The sequence below is a fragment of the Rhagoletis pomonella genome, unplaced genomic scaffold (assembly GCF_013731165.1).
Source record: "Rhagoletis pomonella isolate Grant_MI unplaced genomic scaffold, Rhpom_1.0 Rhpom_scaffold_00864, whole genome shotgun sequence".
Taxonomy (NCBI): domain Eukaryota; kingdom Metazoa; phylum Arthropoda; class Insecta; order Diptera; family Tephritidae; genus Rhagoletis; species Rhagoletis pomonella.
The window spans coordinates 35,212-54,865 of NW_023459418.1; the positions used below are offsets into that span (position 1 = coordinate 35,212).

The window sequence follows — 19,654 nt, forward strand, 5'->3', positions numbered from 1 at the left end:
TAGATTGTATTGAATTGAATTTAATAAATCAATACTTTACTATTTTATTTTTATTAATACTTAGCAATAGAGAAGCAGATCCACATTAACTTCAATCACATGTAACATCAGTTTATAAATAGATATATGCCATGACGTGCATCGCACTGCAGAAATTTGTATTACTTTTTATATTAGCCTACGTCCCCGTAATAGTATTCTTCTTCGTGTTCGTGCTCGTCTTCGCATTATCTTCGTCTTCGGATTTGCGCATAAGTTAACTAAGACTTCTGAAACAGCTGGGAAGTCTCCTAAATATAGTTAGGAAATATTGATATCCGATATTGTGATACCTAAATATTTCATCTGTCTGATGAATTAAGTTAAATGTGATTTTTTAAATACGTGACAACGCTCCTAAATACAGTTCAGAAGTAAAGCCTTTCTAACCGACTTCCAAAAAAGGAGGAGGTTATCAGTTCGTCGGAATATATATTTTTTTTATGTATGTTACCGCATAACTTCGGACCACGTCAACCGATTTCTTTCCATCGGAAAGGTAGTTTCTCAGAGGCGGTCCAATACTAATCTGATTTAGATCCGATCATTGGATCACGAAATATATATATATATATATATATATATATATATATATATATATATTTATATGAGAATTGAAGTCGGTTTTGTTTTTTTTGCTTAAAAATAACTTGTTAAAGCCATTTCATTTGATACCCATACTTTTAGTAATTGCTTTAACTTATTAAATAATTAAAGTTAACCTTGCTAAACAGGTGGCAACCCTCTTTAATATTCTAAATATTTAAACTAAGGATATCTGACCACCTTCGTTTCACGTCATATTTTAATATTTCATTTAACTTATACATACTTTAATTAATAGCCCAATTCTCTATCGGTGACAACATTTTTTTTATTGACAAATTTAAAATTTTCATATGTTTTACCGTAATAAAAACTGTGACAAGAATTTGCCACTGATGCAGAATAGATATTTATTTAATATTTTTTCAACATATGTATATCGTGAATAACATACTAAAATAGTATGTACTGAAGTAGACAAAGCACAAAATAAATGTTCAGAAGAGTGGAAAATTTTTGGAATTTTTCAAAAATGTTAATATGTTGTAGAGTTCTAAGAATTTTCTAGGTTTTATACACAAATACCATGAACATCCCAGCCAGCAAAATCATCGTAAACGAACTTGAAACTGGTTATTTTCTCGAGGAAAACCCGACTAAAATGTCGTCTATGATAGCCGTTTACGATTCGTTTTCGAGTACTTTTTCGCTTGAAATTGTCGAGCGCCTAAGAACAGTCGTAAACGGATCAAAAGGCTGATTTTTAACAAATTTGTGGCACCTGTAATATAGGTTTGCACAAAAAAAGTTATATACCGTTTTAATAAGAGCAAAAGGCGGAATACGCCTATATTTTTACTTATTTAGTTATTTACATACAATAATTAAAAATAGCTTTTTATTGAAGGTCCTATTTCGAACTAAGAAAGCCCATATCTCGATTTCGGAGGCTAACTTTGAAAAACGGAGAAATTACTTTTTTACTTATGACTCAATCTCTTAAAAAAATTGGTTTAGTCCAATACCCAGAAAAAAGTTGAGTATAGTGTTATCGATATCGGCAAAAACACTTATTAAACGTCGGCGTAGTTATATAAGTTAAGAATAAGCTGCCTTTTTTGCGCGATAACACGACGAAAGGTTGGAAAATTAAAATATTAGGATTGTGCTAAAAAATCTGATGCCGTAGATACCAAGTCAAAAAAAAAAGATTGTCAAACTATAATATTGAAGAGCCTGTATTTGTTTACATCTGTTTTGCACAACAAATCTCGGCATAAATCCAAACTATCCGTAGGGCAATGTTGTATAACTTTTTTCCTTAAATGTAATAAATGTTAATATTTTTCTCAACAAGAATTTTTTATCAAAATGTTGAAGCATTTGACGTTTGAACTTCGCTATAAATGCACGATTGAATTAATTATTTTTCATTTACTCTAGAGAAATTGAGGGGAGGGGATGACATATAAAAAAATCCCTCGAAAATTTTATGTCAAAATTTTAATGCAGTTGATTGATTAATCCTTATTAATACATATATGTTAACTAAATGATTCATTTGAAAAGCCAATCTTAACTAATAGCAAAATATAAATTTAGTTTAGTAAGTAGAGTGAAGTTCTAAACTTACATTTTATTTACTTATATTCATACAAATAGAAGAATATTAACAGGAAATATGACTACTATTTTCTTACTACAAAAATATCGTCACCCTTATGCCAGAAGGATGAATGTGCAAATTTACCAATTTTGGGTTATTGGGTTGACTCAAGAATGATAGAATACAAGATTGCGCCAATGAGAGAGGATTTTTGAGCGTAATTTTTGCGTGACGTCATCTTGGTGCAATTTCGAGAGAGAAATGCCAAACCACATATAAAAATATGTAAACAATGCAGAAAAATGTGTTAATTTTAATATTACATGGCCTAATTTTGCAGAAATCAATAAGTATACAAAGTTTGATTAATTAGGAACACGTAGCAATAATTTTGGACAATTTTGGAACTGTGTGATGGAAACTAACACATTCTCATTTATCTTACTAATACATATGCAAATTTTGCGTTGGTTAAAAAGAGACCATAAAATAAGGCCATAAGTTGGAGGAAGACGGAAGAATTTGTACAAAAATGTTTACATCAGATTTTTCACACTGCCCTTTAGAATTTGATAGAAACTTGTAGGTAGCCAGTGACAGAAATCTCTATCAGTCTTGCCACTCAATTGATTTGTCAAATGATAGTCACTGTTCTAGCAGGGGAGCTTAGCCGACGACGCTTTAAAGGAATTTGAAGGAATGCGACAAGATGCCGAAAAAACTTTCATTTGCTTTTCGCACACGTAGAAGAAGTATGCACCAGCCTAGGTACAGAAATCAAAGTACCGCGATACAGCAGTCGCCAAAAGAATCGCTTTAATGTGAAAACCGGAGACGCCGAGGCATACTATCACATTGCTTTTTACATTCCCTTCTTTGATACATACATTGCTCATTTGAAAAGCCGGTTCCTAAACCATAAATCAGTTTTAAATAATTTTAGTGTTTTGTTTCCAAAGTATGATTTTAACGAAAAAAAAACTGAAGAATCGTTTGCTTTCTATGAAAAAGTAATCGACTGCTCGAAACAAAACTTTCTTCTGGAGGTAAAAATGTGGAAAAAATGAGTTTCACACGAACATTTTCGAAATGCTCTCGAAGCACTACAAGTAGCTAATACAACGTCTTTTGGGAATGTTTTCAGGATCTTACGTATATTGGCACTTTTGCCCGTTTCAATAGCCACACCTGAACGAAGCTTTTCATGTCTGAAAAGAATTAAAACCTACTTGAGAAATACAACATGTCAAGAAATACTCAACAGTCTAGCATCTATGAATATTCACAAAGATATAAATTTCTCAGTTGACGAAGTCCTAGAAGAATTTTTCAAAAAACCACGAAAAATTTTAAAATTCTTCGTTTCATTGATTTATAAGTAGAAAGAAAAATTTAATGTGTTTAAAATTATCAAAATGTTTTATAAATAAAGCGAAAAATGGAATATATGATTTTAAAAATTCTTGTTTGAAACTTTATTACGCATACTTTCTTGAGGGGGGGAATTTTTGAAGCAATAAAACTTAAAACAAAAATTGTATTAAAAAAAATTCGTTGCCGAGGATTGAAGAGAGTGAAAGAAAAAAGATGAACCAAAAAAGTTTCCAAACGTTAAATAAAATAAAAAAATATGAATTTCTTAAGCAAGAAAACTTAAAAAAGAAAAATTTTATTAAAAAAAAATCGTTGTCGAGGATTGAACTTGGATCTCTTGAATTGCACGAAAGTGCTCTGCTCACTAGGCCATTGCCACTGATACAGCAACTTTATCGAAATTGAAATTTATTGAAAACAAACAAAAAATTTCAAAATCATTCGTTAAAAAGTTAAGTAAAGGTTTTTGTTTACTTACAGCCGCACTCAGAGTCATTTAATGATTACTTAAAGTGTCCCTTAGTAACGATTTGAAAAAATTCCCTCTCAGAGTCAGTTAATGATTCATTAACAGCATTCAATGTACATTAAAGTTACGTAAACAAAAACCTTTACTTAACTTTTTAACGAATGATTTTGAAATATTTTGTTTGTTTTCAATAAATTTTAATTTCGATAAAGTTGCTGTAACAGTGGCAATGACCCAACGAGCAGAGCACTTTCGTGCCATTCAAGAGATCCAAGTTCAATCCTCGGCAGCGAATTTTTTAATAAATTTTTTTTTTTAAGTGTTATTGCTTAAAAAATTCATATTTTTTATTTTATTTAACGCTTGGAAACTTTTTTGATTCATCTTTTTTCTTTCACTTTCAGTTTCTCAAATTTTTAGATTTTCATGTCTAAAAAAAATATTTTTTTCATTTCGTTTAGTTTTTAGAAATGTTATTGCTAAACGATGAATATAATAACACTATTAGCACATATTTCAATTAGATATTCGAAATACAGAAAAGGGCTTTGAAGATAGTTGCCGAAATATAAAGACTTTTAGCTCTCGAAAGACTGAGGTGAGTTGAATGACAGATGCCAGAATTGGCCTGTTATTGGTCTTGCTTGTCTTTTAGCAAACAATTTAATTAAATTAAAACTTGTTTTTTCTCTTTAAAGCAATAAAATCTATAAATCAAAAGAAAATTAGATCAAAAAAGCAAACAAATTAAATACAGCTAATTTATAAAAATTAATAAGAAAAAAAAAATAAACAAAAAAGGAAAAAGAAAAATTTCTTGCCCTAGGATTCGAACTCGGATCCCTTGAATGGCACGCCCGTGCTCTGCTCACTCAGCCATTGCGTCTGTTGAGCTAGTGCGCGCAAAATGATATAAATACTTATTTTTATATTTTATTTCAAACTGAACGAAAAAAGGGAGTGATGCCACAAAAATGAAGGGCCGCAACTGGGGCCATACTTACATTTTTCATTTCATGATTTTTTACTCTGAGAGGAAACATTAATTAACAGATTTAATGATCATTAGTTAAGTGCCCATTAGAGCTAATTTAAGGAACGTTCCTGAGTGCGGCTGTTAACTTTAATATTCATTAAATGCCGTTAACGAATCATTAACTGACTCTGAGAGGGAATTTTTTCAAATCGTTACTGTGGGACACCTTAAGTAATCATTAAACGACTCTGAGCGCGGCTGAAAAACCTTTACTTAATTTTTAACGAATGATTTTGAAATTTTTTGTTTGTTTCGATAACGTTGCTGTAACAGTGACAATGGCCCAGTGAGCAGAGCACTTTCATGCCATTCAAGAGATCCGAGTTCAATCCTCGACAACGATTTTTTTTTAATACAATTTTTCTTTTTTAAGTTTTCTTGCTTAAAAAATTCATATTTTTTTATTTTATTTAACGTTTGGAAACTTTTTTGATTCATCTTTTTTCTTTCACTTTCAGTTTCTCAAATTTTTAGTTTTTCCTGTTAAAAAAAAAATACTTTTTCATTTCGTTTAGTTTTTAGAAAACTTATTGCTAAACTATAAATATAATAACACTATTGGCATATCTTTCAATTAGTTATTCGAAATACGAGAAAAGGGCTTTCAAGATAGTTGCCGAAATATAAAGACTTTTGTCTCTCGAAAGACTGGGGTGAGTTGAAAGACAGATGCCAGAATTGGCCTGTTATTGGTCTTGTTTGTCTTTTAGCAAACAATTTAATTAAATAAAAAGAAAAAATTGTTTCCTTTTTAAAGCAATAAAATCTATAAATCAAAAGAAAATTAGATCAAAAAAGCAAAAAAAAAATTCAATAAAGATAGTTTATAAAAATTAAACAAGAAAAAAATAATAAATAAATAAAAAAGGAAAAAGAAAAATTTCCTGCCCTAGGACTCGAACTCGGATCTCTCGAATGGCACGCCTGCGCTCTGCTCACTCAGCCATTGCGTCTCTTGAGTCAGCGCGCAAAATGATATAACTACTTATTTTTATATTTTATTTCAAACTGAACGAAAAAAATTTGTGATGCCACAAAAATAAAGGGCCGCAACTGGGGCCATACTTAATTTTTTTATTTCCTAATTTTTAACTCTGAGTGGAAACATTAATTAACAGATTTAACGATCATTAGTTAAGTGCCCGTTAGAGCTAATTTAAGGGACGTTTCTGAGTGCGGCTGTAAGTCTCGTAAAAAAACTTTCAAACTAGATTTCCTAAAATTTTCATCTTTATACATTCCTGTTGCAGGCATGAGGGGAACGATATGTACTTGCAGATTTGTTTTACAAAAATTACTTAAAAAGCAGACGTCTCTGTTGCTCAGAAAACCGGTTAATCGTTTCTGCAATTATTTGACATTGATTCTCTAAAACAAATTTTCGATAAGAAATTGAACTGACAACTTATTAAAACTAGTAGTCACCCCCGAAACTTGGGTGAAAAGTAAAGAAATACTTACTAATATTAAGAATTGTAATTTAAGTATATAAAAAAACGTGACATTCATGAATATACTTTAATATTTAGCTCAAGATTTATTTAAAGAACTTCGTGAAATACAACAATTAATCTTGTATTACTAAAGACCTGATAACAAAAAAAGTTAACAAATACATTATTAAATAAATTTTTTTTACTCAAATTGCAATTCTCTTTGAAAATATTAGTCCTACATAATTTGATATGTGGACTTTTTTTGTAGAGAATCGAAGTAAGCTACGAAATCTTTTTTAGCACTTGAACTTTGATGGACTTGGGCGAGCCTAAGATATTGACCAAAAATTGTTATCTTTCACCCAGATTCTTTTTAGAGCATAATGAACCATAATTTTTGCCTATTACCAATCAAAATTTAAAAAAAGCGGCTTTTCGGCCCACGCTAGCGTACACCTTAGTTTTTTTTTTTAATATTCACAATGTTTTGCAAGCTATATTTTTGTTGTTATTTTTTATATTGTTATCTGTTATCATTTTCGTCCCTACAGAATCGCACATGGATAAATTGCTAAAAATAAGCACGATTTCTTAGCCACTTCAAATTGGTACATTGTTATACTAAAATCGAATGGGCTATAAAATTGCATACCATTTTTTTTATCTGAGTAAAAAGTTTACAATTTTGATGAAAATTTGTTAAGGTTTTATTAAATTTGCATACAGTTTGAAACTTTGATTTATATGTTTTTGTTTGAACCATATTATTGTACAAACATAATAAAAAATTAAAGCTTGCAAAGCATTGTGAATATTTAAAAAACAACAGTGTACGCAGATATAATGGAGTTAGTGTATATGAATTGTTTACATTTAAATTTTCCAACAAGCGTACGTCATATCCCTGCAGTGAAAAGCCAAACCAGTTAGAAAAAATACTAGTTCATTAACTAGTATGTGCCTACCAGTTCGACAATTTCGAAGAACTTAGGCGATTAGCGACATCTGCTTTTGAATTGCCAAAGCCAAAAATAAAACGCAATTAATTGCTTTTCTTACAAATGTCGGCTGTGGCGTCACGTGAAGACTACTGGTTCTGGTTCTGAAATCGCAGGTTCGAGGCCGCTTGGAGGTGGTTAAGATTTTTAAAGTTAAATAAATGTAAGTAAAAATAATTTATTCAATTTATAAATAAATAACAAATTTGAAAATCTAATTGCGTTGCAAAAAAACATTTAGGAAGAAATATAAAAACAAAGAAATTAAACAAAAATATTTTTTTATTAAATTAAAAAATTACAATAAACAGCATAAACAAAAAAATAAATTTATAAAAAATAAAAATAAAATAAAAAATAGAAAATAAAAAAATTTTACCTGCGCCAGGATTTGAACCTGGGACCTCAGGCTTACCACGCGAGTGCTCTTCTCTGTCGGCCATTGTGACTGCTGTAGCGTCCCGAGCAAAAAGGCACACTTATGCTTTTCACGGGGCATGAATTGGCAGACTATCTCATCAACTGGTATGATGCTACTAGTATTTATACTAGTAGATGCTGATGCATAGCCTGACAATTGACATCTCGTAGGACATCGCAATGTTAAAAATACCAGTCGCTAACATTGAAAAAGGATAGAACGTGAACTAGTTCGGCTGAAACGCAAACCGGTAGAATTCTAGTTCACAACTAGTAGCTTTCCCTGCAGGGATCGAGCCCCAAGCGCCAAAAAGAAGTAAGCGACATTTTTTCAGAATTTTCTTTTTAATGCAGAAAGATTTCTACAGCATCTTGATGCATTTCTGCATCAAAAATAAAATGTTTAAACAGGAATAACGCCTATATCTTTTTGGCGTTTAGGGCCAGATATAGTGATTTCACCTTGTTTTGTTACACTGTGTATCGCAACTAATAAACCGCCGTATGGTTATTAAAGCCCAAAATATAATAGCGCAGTGGCAGTGACAGTTTTTAAAATCAGCTGTTACTGCTAATATTGGCAGTGATTGCCGCAGCAAACACAATACAGCGTTGTCAGTGACTGCTTTTTAGGCATTCCCTTTTGTTTGTTTTCATTTTTGTTGTCGCCTTTTAGGCTTCAGCGACAGCAGCAGAAGTTGGCTGCGTTTCATTTATGTCAAATTCAACATGCGAGGTTTGCTGCGATGAAGGCAGTGGCAGTGAATTTAGAATTTGGGCTAAACTGAGCAGTACTGCTAGCTGCCACTGCTGTATTGTGAGTCGCTCCATCGGACACCACACTTTCTAAAAAACAGCTGATTTCGAAAAACTGCCGCTGCCATTGCGTAATTGTATTTTGGGCTTAAATGGGACTGCGAGTTCTATCTGGATTTTTTTACTACGGATAGTGTAAAAATATCCGTATATCCGGATGCTCTAATCTAAAAATTAATAGTAAAACAAGTAATTTTTAGCAAAAAAAGCCGACTTAAAAAAAATATATATACATATATTTCATGATCCAATGATCGGATCTAAATCAGAGTAGTATGGGACCACCTCTGAGGACACTACCTTTCCGATGCAAAAAGAATTATCGAAATCGGTTGACGTGGTCCAAAGTTATGCGGTAACATACATATATAAAAAAAATATTCCGACGAACTGATAACCTCCTCCTTTTAAGGTTAAGCAAACGTCAATCTGTGAGGTTGTACTTTATTGTGCTCTGATTTTGGCTTTCTACTTACTAAGTTCATTGTGCTAATTCTGTGTTAAAGTAGTGATAAAAAGTGCTTATGAGCATCAGAGTGTGAAATAATTGAAGCTAAGTGAAAGTTATTGGTTTTATATTAAAGTAAATTTAATTAAATTTCACTAGCATACATTCTAATTTTGCCGAGTCATTTGTTGCTATCATTGTTGTTGTATCCTTTGTAGTTAACTTTCATTTTGTTTTTGCACATTTGTTCTACTCTTTTTGTTTACTTCTTCTAGTAATTCTTGTCAAAGCTGTTTGCGTTGCGTTTATTAAGTGTCATAATTACAGTGATACTCAAACTGTTCGCTACATTTATTTAAAGCTATTTACATCAGCTCCTTAATTGTTATAATTTATTTTGTTTGTCTTTTATTAACGAGTGTATTACATAAATCTTTCAATATGAAGTGTGATCTTGATACTTGCCAAATTAAAAGCGATTCTGAACGCTACTTATCGTGCTGGCTGTGTGATGGTATTTACCATCTGAAATGTGCTGGTTTGACGGGAAGAATTCTGGACGCTATTAATGATGGCAAGGGCCTTCGCTGGTCTTGCGTAAAGTGCAGGTCAACCGAAGTTGATCTTTTCAAGCTATTTAGGCAAACCAGAAATGGTTTTACAGAAATAGGAAGAGAATTGTCGGTACTGACAGAAAAATTTAAGCATTATGAAAATATGTTTAAATCATACAAATGCTTAGATACCTTGCAATCTGTTAAGGATATCCGTGTGTCTAAACGTAAGCGTCTTCATAGTCCATCTAAGGACGTGCAACGGTCAGAATAATCTTTCGACGGACTTAATTAATTTATCCTCTCCGTGTCCTCCAGCATCAGAATCCTCAGCCTCAAAAGACCGTGTAACGAAATCTGCTTCGGATAATAAAGAGCCTGAAGTATCTTCCCCTTCCCCCATTGAAGTGGTGGCATCATCTTCAAAGCCTCCACCGCCTTCCCTATCCTCAACTACTAACGCAGAAACTCAACCCCCTCCACCGGTAGTCCAGTCTGATACGAGGAAACTAGTTGTGGTTCCGCCAAAGAAGTCAATCTTTGTTTCTAGATTTTCGAGAGACACTACCGAAGACGATATAAAGCTTTACATCTCATCAAAAATAACAAATGGCGACTTAAGCATCAGAAAATTAAATTTTAATTACGAAAGAAATATTGCTTCATTTAAAATTGACGTAAATTTAGATAATTTTAATGCGCTGCTTAGTAGTTCTTTTTGGCCCCCCGGAGCTTTCGTTCGTGAATTCGAATATAGGCCCAAAAAAGTAAATAACTTAGCTAATATTCCCCGTCATAACACTGAATCAAAAAACTAATTATTAAATCTGCTTTAAGTATTTATTACCAAAATGTAAGAGGCTTAAATACTAAACTAACGAACTTATACTTTAAAGGCCTTGAATGCAATTACAATATTCTTTCTTTTACTGAAACTTGGCTGAAACCTCACATTTTCAATTCAGAGATTCTTCCAAATAATTATCATATCTATAGACAAGATAGGGAGGACAGAATCGGCGGTGGCGTACTCTTCGCTGTAGACTCTTCAATACCATCTGAAGAAGTTAGTCTTCCACACATTGATTCAGTAGAGTTCAAATGCATTCGTGTACAGGCTGGAAAAGGGTCTATTTACTTAGCTCTGTGCTATATCCCTCCCCGATCTGACACATTGGTGTATTCACGACTAATCTCTTTACTGAAATCAGTTAATTTACTGACTAAACCTTCTGATTCAATGATTATGTTGGGTGATTTTAATTTACCAAGCATATCATGGAACATCATTGACAATGATATCATACCTTTCACGTCTAGTGCGTGCAACAACGTATTTTTAGAGGAGATAGCTGAACTCTGCCTAACTCAGGTTAATGTACTTCACAATAAGTTTGGTAAAGTATTAGATCTTGTTTATGTTGATGATGCATCTAAGTCCGTTGTAAATAAGTGTGATCCACTAGTTTTGCCCGAAGATGTCTACCACCCTGCTATGGAGGTATCTTACGAAGTTATAAGTGATGGTCAAAGTTGCAGTACCCAAGCATACGAGCCAAATATTCGCTTTGATTTTTCGAAAGCCAACTTTAAAATGCTTAACAAAGAACTGTCTAAATTGTCGTGGTCTGCATTTAAAGAAAATATTGAACAAAGCGTTGCACTTTTTAACTTTACTTTACATAAATTATTTGAAAAGCATGTGCCTAAACGTATGTATGTTCCTGAAGAGCAAACACAGTTATGGTTCACTAAAGAACTGAGAAATTTGAAAAACAGAAAGTCGCGTTATTTTAGATTACACAAAAAAACCGGTTTACACTCATACTATGTAAAATACTCACTTTTGCGTCATAAGTTTTTTGAATTAAACAAAAAGTGTTATAAAGCTTACTTGTGTAAAATCAAACGGCGTATAATATATAACCCCAAATCGTTTTATGACTTCGTGAACTCCAAGCGAAATGTACGTGGGTGTCCTCCCGCCATGAAGTATTAAAATACCGTCTCTAGTGATAATCAAAAAATTTCTAACATGTTCGCTCAGTTTTTTAAATCCAATTATTCCACTAACTCACATGCTAACATTGACTATCCTTTTAAACTATGTCCAATGAACTCAATAAATATCCCAGTAATATCTCCCGATGATGTAGTAGTTTATCTGAAATCCTTAAAGCGGTCCTTCAGTTATGGTCCTGACCAGATCCCTACTTGTATTCTTATAAATTGTTCTGATTATCTCTATGAGCCGTTAACAGCGTTGTTTAATTTATCTCTTAAAGAGGGCGTTTTCCAACTATATGGAAGGAATCGTTCATAACCCCGTTACATAAAAGCGGTAGCAGATCTTCAGTGGAGAACTACCGGGGAATAGCTAAGCTTTCTGCAATTCCTAAATTATTTGAAGCAATTATAACAAATCAGTTGACGCATTCTATCTCTTCTAGCATTTCATATAGTCAACATGGATTTGGCAAGGGCAAATCAACTTCTACAAATTTACTCGAATTAACATCCTATATTTCAAAAGCATTTAGTGAAAGCAAAACTGTTGATGTTATATATACTGACTTCAGTAAAGCATTTGCTCATCTACAAACTTGATCTTCTTGGTCTTCCACCTAATTTTCTACGTTGGATCTCTTCATACCTCTATGATAGATCACAAAGGGTAATGTTTAAAAATACTATCTCTGACGTCATTGATGTTACTTCAGGAATCCCTCAAGGTAGCCACCTAGGCCCGGTTCTGTTCTTGCTTTTTAAATATAAACGATATTTCTACAGATATACAATTTTCCAAAATTTTAATGTATGCAGATGATGTAAAGCTTTATAAATCGTACGTTTCAATTAAAGAAAGGTCTTTGCTACAATCAGACTTAGACAGTATGGCTTACTGGTGTCAAGTAAATCGTATGCCTCTAAATCTTAAGAAATGTAAAGTAATGAGCTTCTCGCGAAGAGCTGTTCATCCCGCTTCTTATACAGTAGGTAACCATAACCTGGAACAGGTATACAATTTTGTGGACCTTGGTATCACAATGGATCCTAAGCTTAATTTTAATCTTCATATTAATGTGGCAGTCAGCAAGGCTAAAGGTGTACTTGCATTTGTGAAACGATGGTCAAAAGAATTTTGTGACCCTTATATCACTAAAACCCTGTTTACAACATTAGTTAGGCCAATTCTGGAATACGGTTCGGTGGTTTGGAATCCAAGGTATCAAATTTACTCAGACAAGATAGAATCAATTCAACAACAATTCCTACTTTTTGCTTTAAGAAATTTCCGTTGGGATTCTCAATATAACCTTCCACCTTATACGAGACGATTAAAACTTATTAATCTTCCTACACTTTCCAGCCGCAGTCAAATGCTTGGTTAAATTTTTATAGTTAAATTACTAACAGGCTCAATTTCAAGCCCGCTTCTTCTTGGCGAATTTAGCCTTAATGTTCCCTCCCGGGTATCAAGACACTTTTGCCTCCTATTTCTGAAAGCTTGTAAAACTAATTTTGAATTGCACGACCCACTCCGTTGCTTATGCCAACACCATTACAACATTAGTTATCAAATTTACTCAGACAAGATAGAATCAATTCAAAAACAATTCCTACTTTTTGCTTTAAGAAATTTCCGTTGGGATTCTCAATATAACCTTCCACGTTATACGAGCCGATTAAAACTTATTAATCTTCCTACACTTTCCAGCCGCAGTCAAATGCTTGGTTCAATTTTTATAGTTAAATTACTAACAGGCTCAATTTCAAGTCCGCTTCTTCTTGGCGAAGTTAGCCTTAATGTTCCCTCCCGGGTATCAAGACACTTTTGCCTCCTATTTCTGAAAGCTTGTAAAACTAATTTTGAATTGCACGACGCACTCCGTTGCTTATGCCAGGATTTTAACTCTCATTCCAGCACGTTTGATATATCAGATCCGCTTTTCAGCATTAAGAAATCGATACTGTCCTCTCTCAATAAATGAATCATTAAAATAAAGACATAAAATCGGCTGATGAATTTAGTTCTGTAGCTGAACAGTTTTAGATCTCGACACTTAACAAACTCCTGCCTATCGTGACAAAAATTGAAAATACTGGTTCCGTACGTCATGCGGACTGCGCCCCTCGTGCGGATGGGCGGGAATGGAGGGTAAAAACCGTTGGGATATTATTATTATTATTATTTTTTGGACGTCGGTTAATAACAATTGTTCGTGTATTAATGAAGTGTTCTATTTATTTATAGTACCTGCAATTCGATAGATTTAGTACATTTGCAAAGAATTTTACGTATCTGTTCAATTACTGCTTAGAATATGCGATTAATAAAATGAACGGATATTAGCCGTCCTATTCGGATTTTATTCGTATTTACGAACGGATATTCGGTTAAGTTAACAATTGTTTAACTATGTACTGTGAATTCAGCCCTTAAGAAAAAACTATTATGGAACTGACACATCTTCCAGATCTTCTCCATCTTCGTCAGATCTGTGGAAGTAATTTCTCGATTTACCTGTTATGCTCCGTTATGGTTTCAATATGTTTTCAAAATGAACACTTAATCTAAAATCAGCTAAAAAGTTTATTGACAGCCTTTAATGGCCCTAATCAAGACTCCCAATTTGGTTCAAGCCATTCCATTTTCGGCCCTATTTTACTTCTGTGTTCAGCAGAGTTTTGTCTTTGGCACAAAGTGCTCAAATTGCACTTTTTGGAAAATTTATAATTCATCTCTCTGCGCCCTATTAAAAAAACAGATAGTATTTAAATTTTCTAAACTATTCAAAGGAAGAGTTGAAAGAGATTATTTGTCAATCAGGAAACTCTCTCAGCAATGCACACTGTATTTTGAGTTTATAAGTTTGCACCAGGCTGAATGTATTATTTTTGAAGTTGTATAAAACCAAATAAATGTTTGCACTTTACATAGATTAAAAATGTTTACACCTTTTTTAGCTCTTTAATTTTTTCTTCGGAACTTTTTAATCCCCAATATGGCACTCTACAGCTTAATACTAGGTACACATATAAGTAGATTATCCTCATTTTCGAGCTGAACACCCTTATCTGTAATTAGAACAAGAGATTAGCCATATAAAATTCATCCCTTGTTAATCTGTAATTATTAAATAATCTCAGATTTAACCCATAACTTTTCGGTGTCCATCCTAGTTTTATCGATTGTTTTTGCGAAAAAGAGGAGAAATGCCAAATGTAAAAGTAAACAAAAATGGACGCTAGCAAGGAAAAGAGGTTTGTAAAGGTATTTTTAATAAAATATTAAGTTAAAATATATTTATATTGCTTATTATAGCAGAAAAACGTGATCGCGGTGGAACAGAAAAGAAACATAACTGTTCCTTGAGATGTGAGAATAACAAGCACAACAAATTTGACGGCTAATAATCAGAGATTTGCCTTTGTAAATGGGGTGATTAAAAAACGAGCTTTGATTGAGACAATATTGATATGTGAACATACTTTAAGAAACTTGGCAGCCTTGTCCCTGGTTATCAAATTTTGTAATAAAAACTTACGCGTACTTATTGTCTTTTGTCTTGGTTATTCGGAGAAAACTCATTTTTATACACATTTTAAACAATAAGTTTTCATACAAAATTCTCATAATTTTTTAAATACATCAAATAATTCTCTTAATATGGCTGCCTTTGTAAACTACAGAAATGTACATAGTACATACTGCCACATTTGCACATCATTCATACGATTGGAATATTTTTACAGCTTGGCGTACATATATATATATATATATATATATACGTAGGTATATACCCTTGTGCGCGCTAACACTCCGCAGGGCCTGGGTTCAAGCCCTGATCAAAGAAACATCGCAAAAAATATAGAAAAAACATGTTTTCTTAACAGCGCACACAGGTCGGATTCACTAAATTAGCGGGACAAAATGTAAAAACCTAAGTCAATGCGAATTGCGTCAAAATGGCATGGCTTCCTTCTCAATACAATTGATCTCTTTCACTAATAACAAATATTAAGCTTATAACCTGGTTAGTCGATGCAAGTCAGTTAGCTGTAGCAGAAAACATTTTTGTTTTCGATTTCAGTTAGTTATTAAAAGGGTAACGGTGAGTCTATTGAAAAATAAACTTTTTCCAGTAAGAGAAGAGATTATCGGTAATAGAAAAATTAATTCATAAATTCTTAAATTTAGTAAATAACTTTTTTATAGCTTTGTAAGTTCAACGTGAAAAGTTGAACTTGAAATTATTTTAATTTCATTTTCAAATAGAAAAAAAAAACTAAATACATACATACATATGTAGTTTGGCTGAGTTCCGACTTGAAATTTATAAAAACTAATTCTGTGAAGTGTTGGCTTTAAGGTAAAATATACTCATTTAGCGCTTTTAAGACACCCATACAATTCTTTTCAATTTTGAGAATAGTTTCTCCAATATCGCGCCAAGAACCCGCGAGTAACAAGTTTCGAGCGAATTCAATCAATTTTGAAAAATTTCTCCGCCATATTGCATCAGCCATTTTTAATTTTAAAAATTCTTGGCAGATTCATAATCAGAGCCCCCTAAAACCCCCAAGTAACAAGTTTTGAACGAATTCAATCAATTTTAAAAAATTTGTCCGCCATATTGATTTTTTGAAACCTGACCGAAGATTTGTAATCAGTGGTCTCATAAACTAGTGGATACGAAGTGGTGTACAAATCCATCAACACGAACCTGTTGAAATAGTTTTGTCCCGCTAGATTCACAATTCAGACCACTGTGCAGCACTGTCGACCCTCGGCAGGAAATGGCAAACCTCCGAGTGTACTTTTGTCATGAAAAACAGCTTCTCATAAAAATATAATCGCCCTTCGGATTCGGCGTATAACTGTAGACCCCTCCCCTTTGTGTAACAACATCAAGGCGCACGCCACAAACGGAGGAGAAGCTCGGCCCCTATATAGGTTCGTTTGGTCACAAAAATCTGCTCTGCGAAAAATTTTCAAAATCGGATAACGAAAAGACTTGCCTTAAGAGCCCTTAAGTTACTATAATTTACTAAATTTAACATAAAATATTGAAAAGGGACTATCAATCAACTGAAATTTTGGAATTTATAGAGGTTTTTTTTGTATAACTTTATGGCAAATCTTTCCATTATCAGATTTTGAAAATTTTTGGCAGAGCACATTTTTATGACCCGATGAACCTGTCGAACCTGTTGTGGGTCAAAGTGGAAAAATAAGGTGCACCCTAATATACATATTTCTTTTAAGCTAAATGAGATAAAGTTAAAAAAACTTTAATTCGATGATTCACATATGAGTTACACTCACCTCCATCCTCATTTGATCCTTCACTTGGAGGACCCGCTGCCAAATTTTGCCGATTTCCAATCATTAAGCGGTGTTGAATGGCCACTGTGGCTACAGCTGCAGCCGCAGTAGTTTGCACGGCGGATACATTCCGCATCGCCACACTTAGCCCCGTTAGATTAGCGAAGGCATTACTTGCATTTACCGCCATTTGCGAGGCCGCAGCGGCAGCGGCAGCATTTTGCGAGTTGGCCTCGAAACGTGGACGGCCCAAAAACGGGCGGCCGGCAAATACACCCGGCACACCAAATTGCAGGAATGGCCCCCAAGGCGGAACGCGTACTCCGCCTGGAGCCAACTGGGCTGCAGCAGCGTACAATTGTAAAGCCGCCGTCGGGTGTAAACCTTCCGGCGGCATGGTGGCGGCAGCACCCGTCGAGCGGGCGAATGTTCCGGGACACGAGGAAGCAATACCACCACTCACCGCAACGCTATCAGAACTGCTGGCGGTATCTGCCGTCGGACTTAAACGCGCTTGTGTTGATATGCGTTGTAACTGCAGATTTTGTTGTTGTTGCTGCAGCTGTTGCTCTAACACCATTCTGAAGACGCTCACTAGCCACGAGCGTTTTTGTGTATAGCAACACACTACAAGAATTGTTGCTGCTGTTGCCGCATGAAATGTCAGAAAATTCGCATGAAATTATCGCAAATATTTTAATAAAAAAATTTTGGGCACTCCAAGTTACACATTAAATTCACTGAATTCACATATATCGATTATATTGGTATGTATGTATGTATGTGCGTATATTTTTATATATCTACATATGCATGTATGTATTCACAATCTTTTTGTTAGCATACTCCTTTCGTAATAATCTTATTATAAATAGAAATTTGATATTATTATTGCTGTTGTTATTGTTAGCTTATTGTGCCAATCAATTAAGATTCAATTTGTGGTGGTGTTAATAAAAATAATTGCAGTCGCACGCAACGTGCTCGGCACACAACGCAACCGATGAAGTGAATTCCGGTTTAGACCTCGGCCAACTGAATTACCACCGCTTGCCAATGGACCCGAACCGCACACATCCTACTCGTCTCCCTTGGCAATAGCTCCATAAAATCTCAACTCAAGCAAATGAACCACCGACGGTAGCACAGGCCGAAATGTGCTATTAACCGAACCGAACGCAACAACTTGCCAACGAGCGCTCACCATGAAAATTCAATTTGAACTGAGTGCAGCGCCCGAACCTAGACGCCTGTAAACCAAACTACAGGGATTAACGATGTACCAACAGCCGTAAGCGGAAAGCAGCCATAAGTTAACGAATCAGTGAGCGAACAGGCGCCGATGTACTGGCACGGGATTGTTGCCATTGCCACCACAAAACTACCACCACCACAGCCATGCCTAACCGCAATCAATCGCTAAACGTACGACGGCCACGGCCCAGGTGTTGAATGATGGATGCCAGAAGGAGATCACTATGGAGCGCGACTGCTTTGACATTGGTGCGAGCGAGTAGGAAATTCATCAAACAATCGCTTAATTCTATTCCTTAGACAGCGTTGTTGGCTTTGGTAAAGTTGCCGCTACCACCTCCACCACCGGTTCAACCAACTTGAAGACTATGTACATATCTATTGCAAGGGACTCAGCATTCGTCGAAAACTCCCCTTTCGAAACTTTTCCACTCTGACTACCTTAATTGTTCATTAACAGTTCGCTTTACTGCCAAATAAATACATTTACAAACATACATACATACATATTCAGATACATTTTTGAATGCCTAAATTACCAAATCGATTAACTTCACTTTTGGACAAGTCTTAAATTTGAGCGTCAAACCCGTGGGTAACAACATATAGTCATAACTTATTGTATTTATTTTAACTTTATATAATATATACTAATATATAATATATATATATATATAACATTATTTATTTAAATTTAAATTATAAAGGGAATTTAAAAATATACATACATACTATTATAGTATTACTATATGTTTATATTGTACCTACATTATTTGATCGCATCTCTCAACTTTTTGTTACCCGAGTTAATCGATTTGGCAAGTGAAACATTCATTTGTATGTTCATATGACCTACGTCGTTTCCAATATGGACGACAATGGCTGCGCTTCCGAGCACCAACACCACCAGTCAAATCTTTTCAGCAGCGTATTCGCCTATAAGCAAAGGCAGTGTGCTAGAGGGAGAAAGAATAATGAAGAACTGCAAATACTGGTTTAATAGAGGGAATTTTCGACATATGTATGCGTTATTTTTCACTTTTCTTTAGATTTTATCAATTTAGCGCAACGATAACTGTGCGCGTGAACTCAGAGAAAAGTGAGCATTGTGGTTGTGTGTAGGGGTTGTGCAGGGCGGAGTTATTCGATATTTTTCAATTTTCGCTCATAAAATTATTATTTGTGCATTTGTTGCTATAAGTGCCTCTGTTGCTTTCCGGCAGCGACAGAGAAGATGGGCTGAAGTAGTTCCACTGGAAGAGGAGGCATGTTTGTTTGGTCGCTTAACGTCGGAGTTCTTCGGCCGCAGTTGTTGCAATGGTTTATGG

The 19,654-nt window shown here is 34.2% G+C and overlaps 1 protein-coding gene across 1 annotated transcript in view; it reads right to left on the reverse strand.

The window, feature by feature from the left end:
• Positions 1–18,353, reverse strand: part of LOC118751625 (homeobox protein unc-4-like) — a 37,371-nt gene extending 19,018 nt beyond the window's left edge. Inside the window, exon 1 of the mRNA XM_036486442.1 lies at positions 17,073–18,353. Coding sequence (XP_036342335.1) covers positions 17,073–17,652 — 580 coding nt within the window. The 5' untranslated portion in view covers positions 17,653–18,353. The remainder of the gene's footprint in view (positions 1–17,072) is intronic.
• Positions 18,354–19,654: the final 1,301 nt, after the last annotated feature.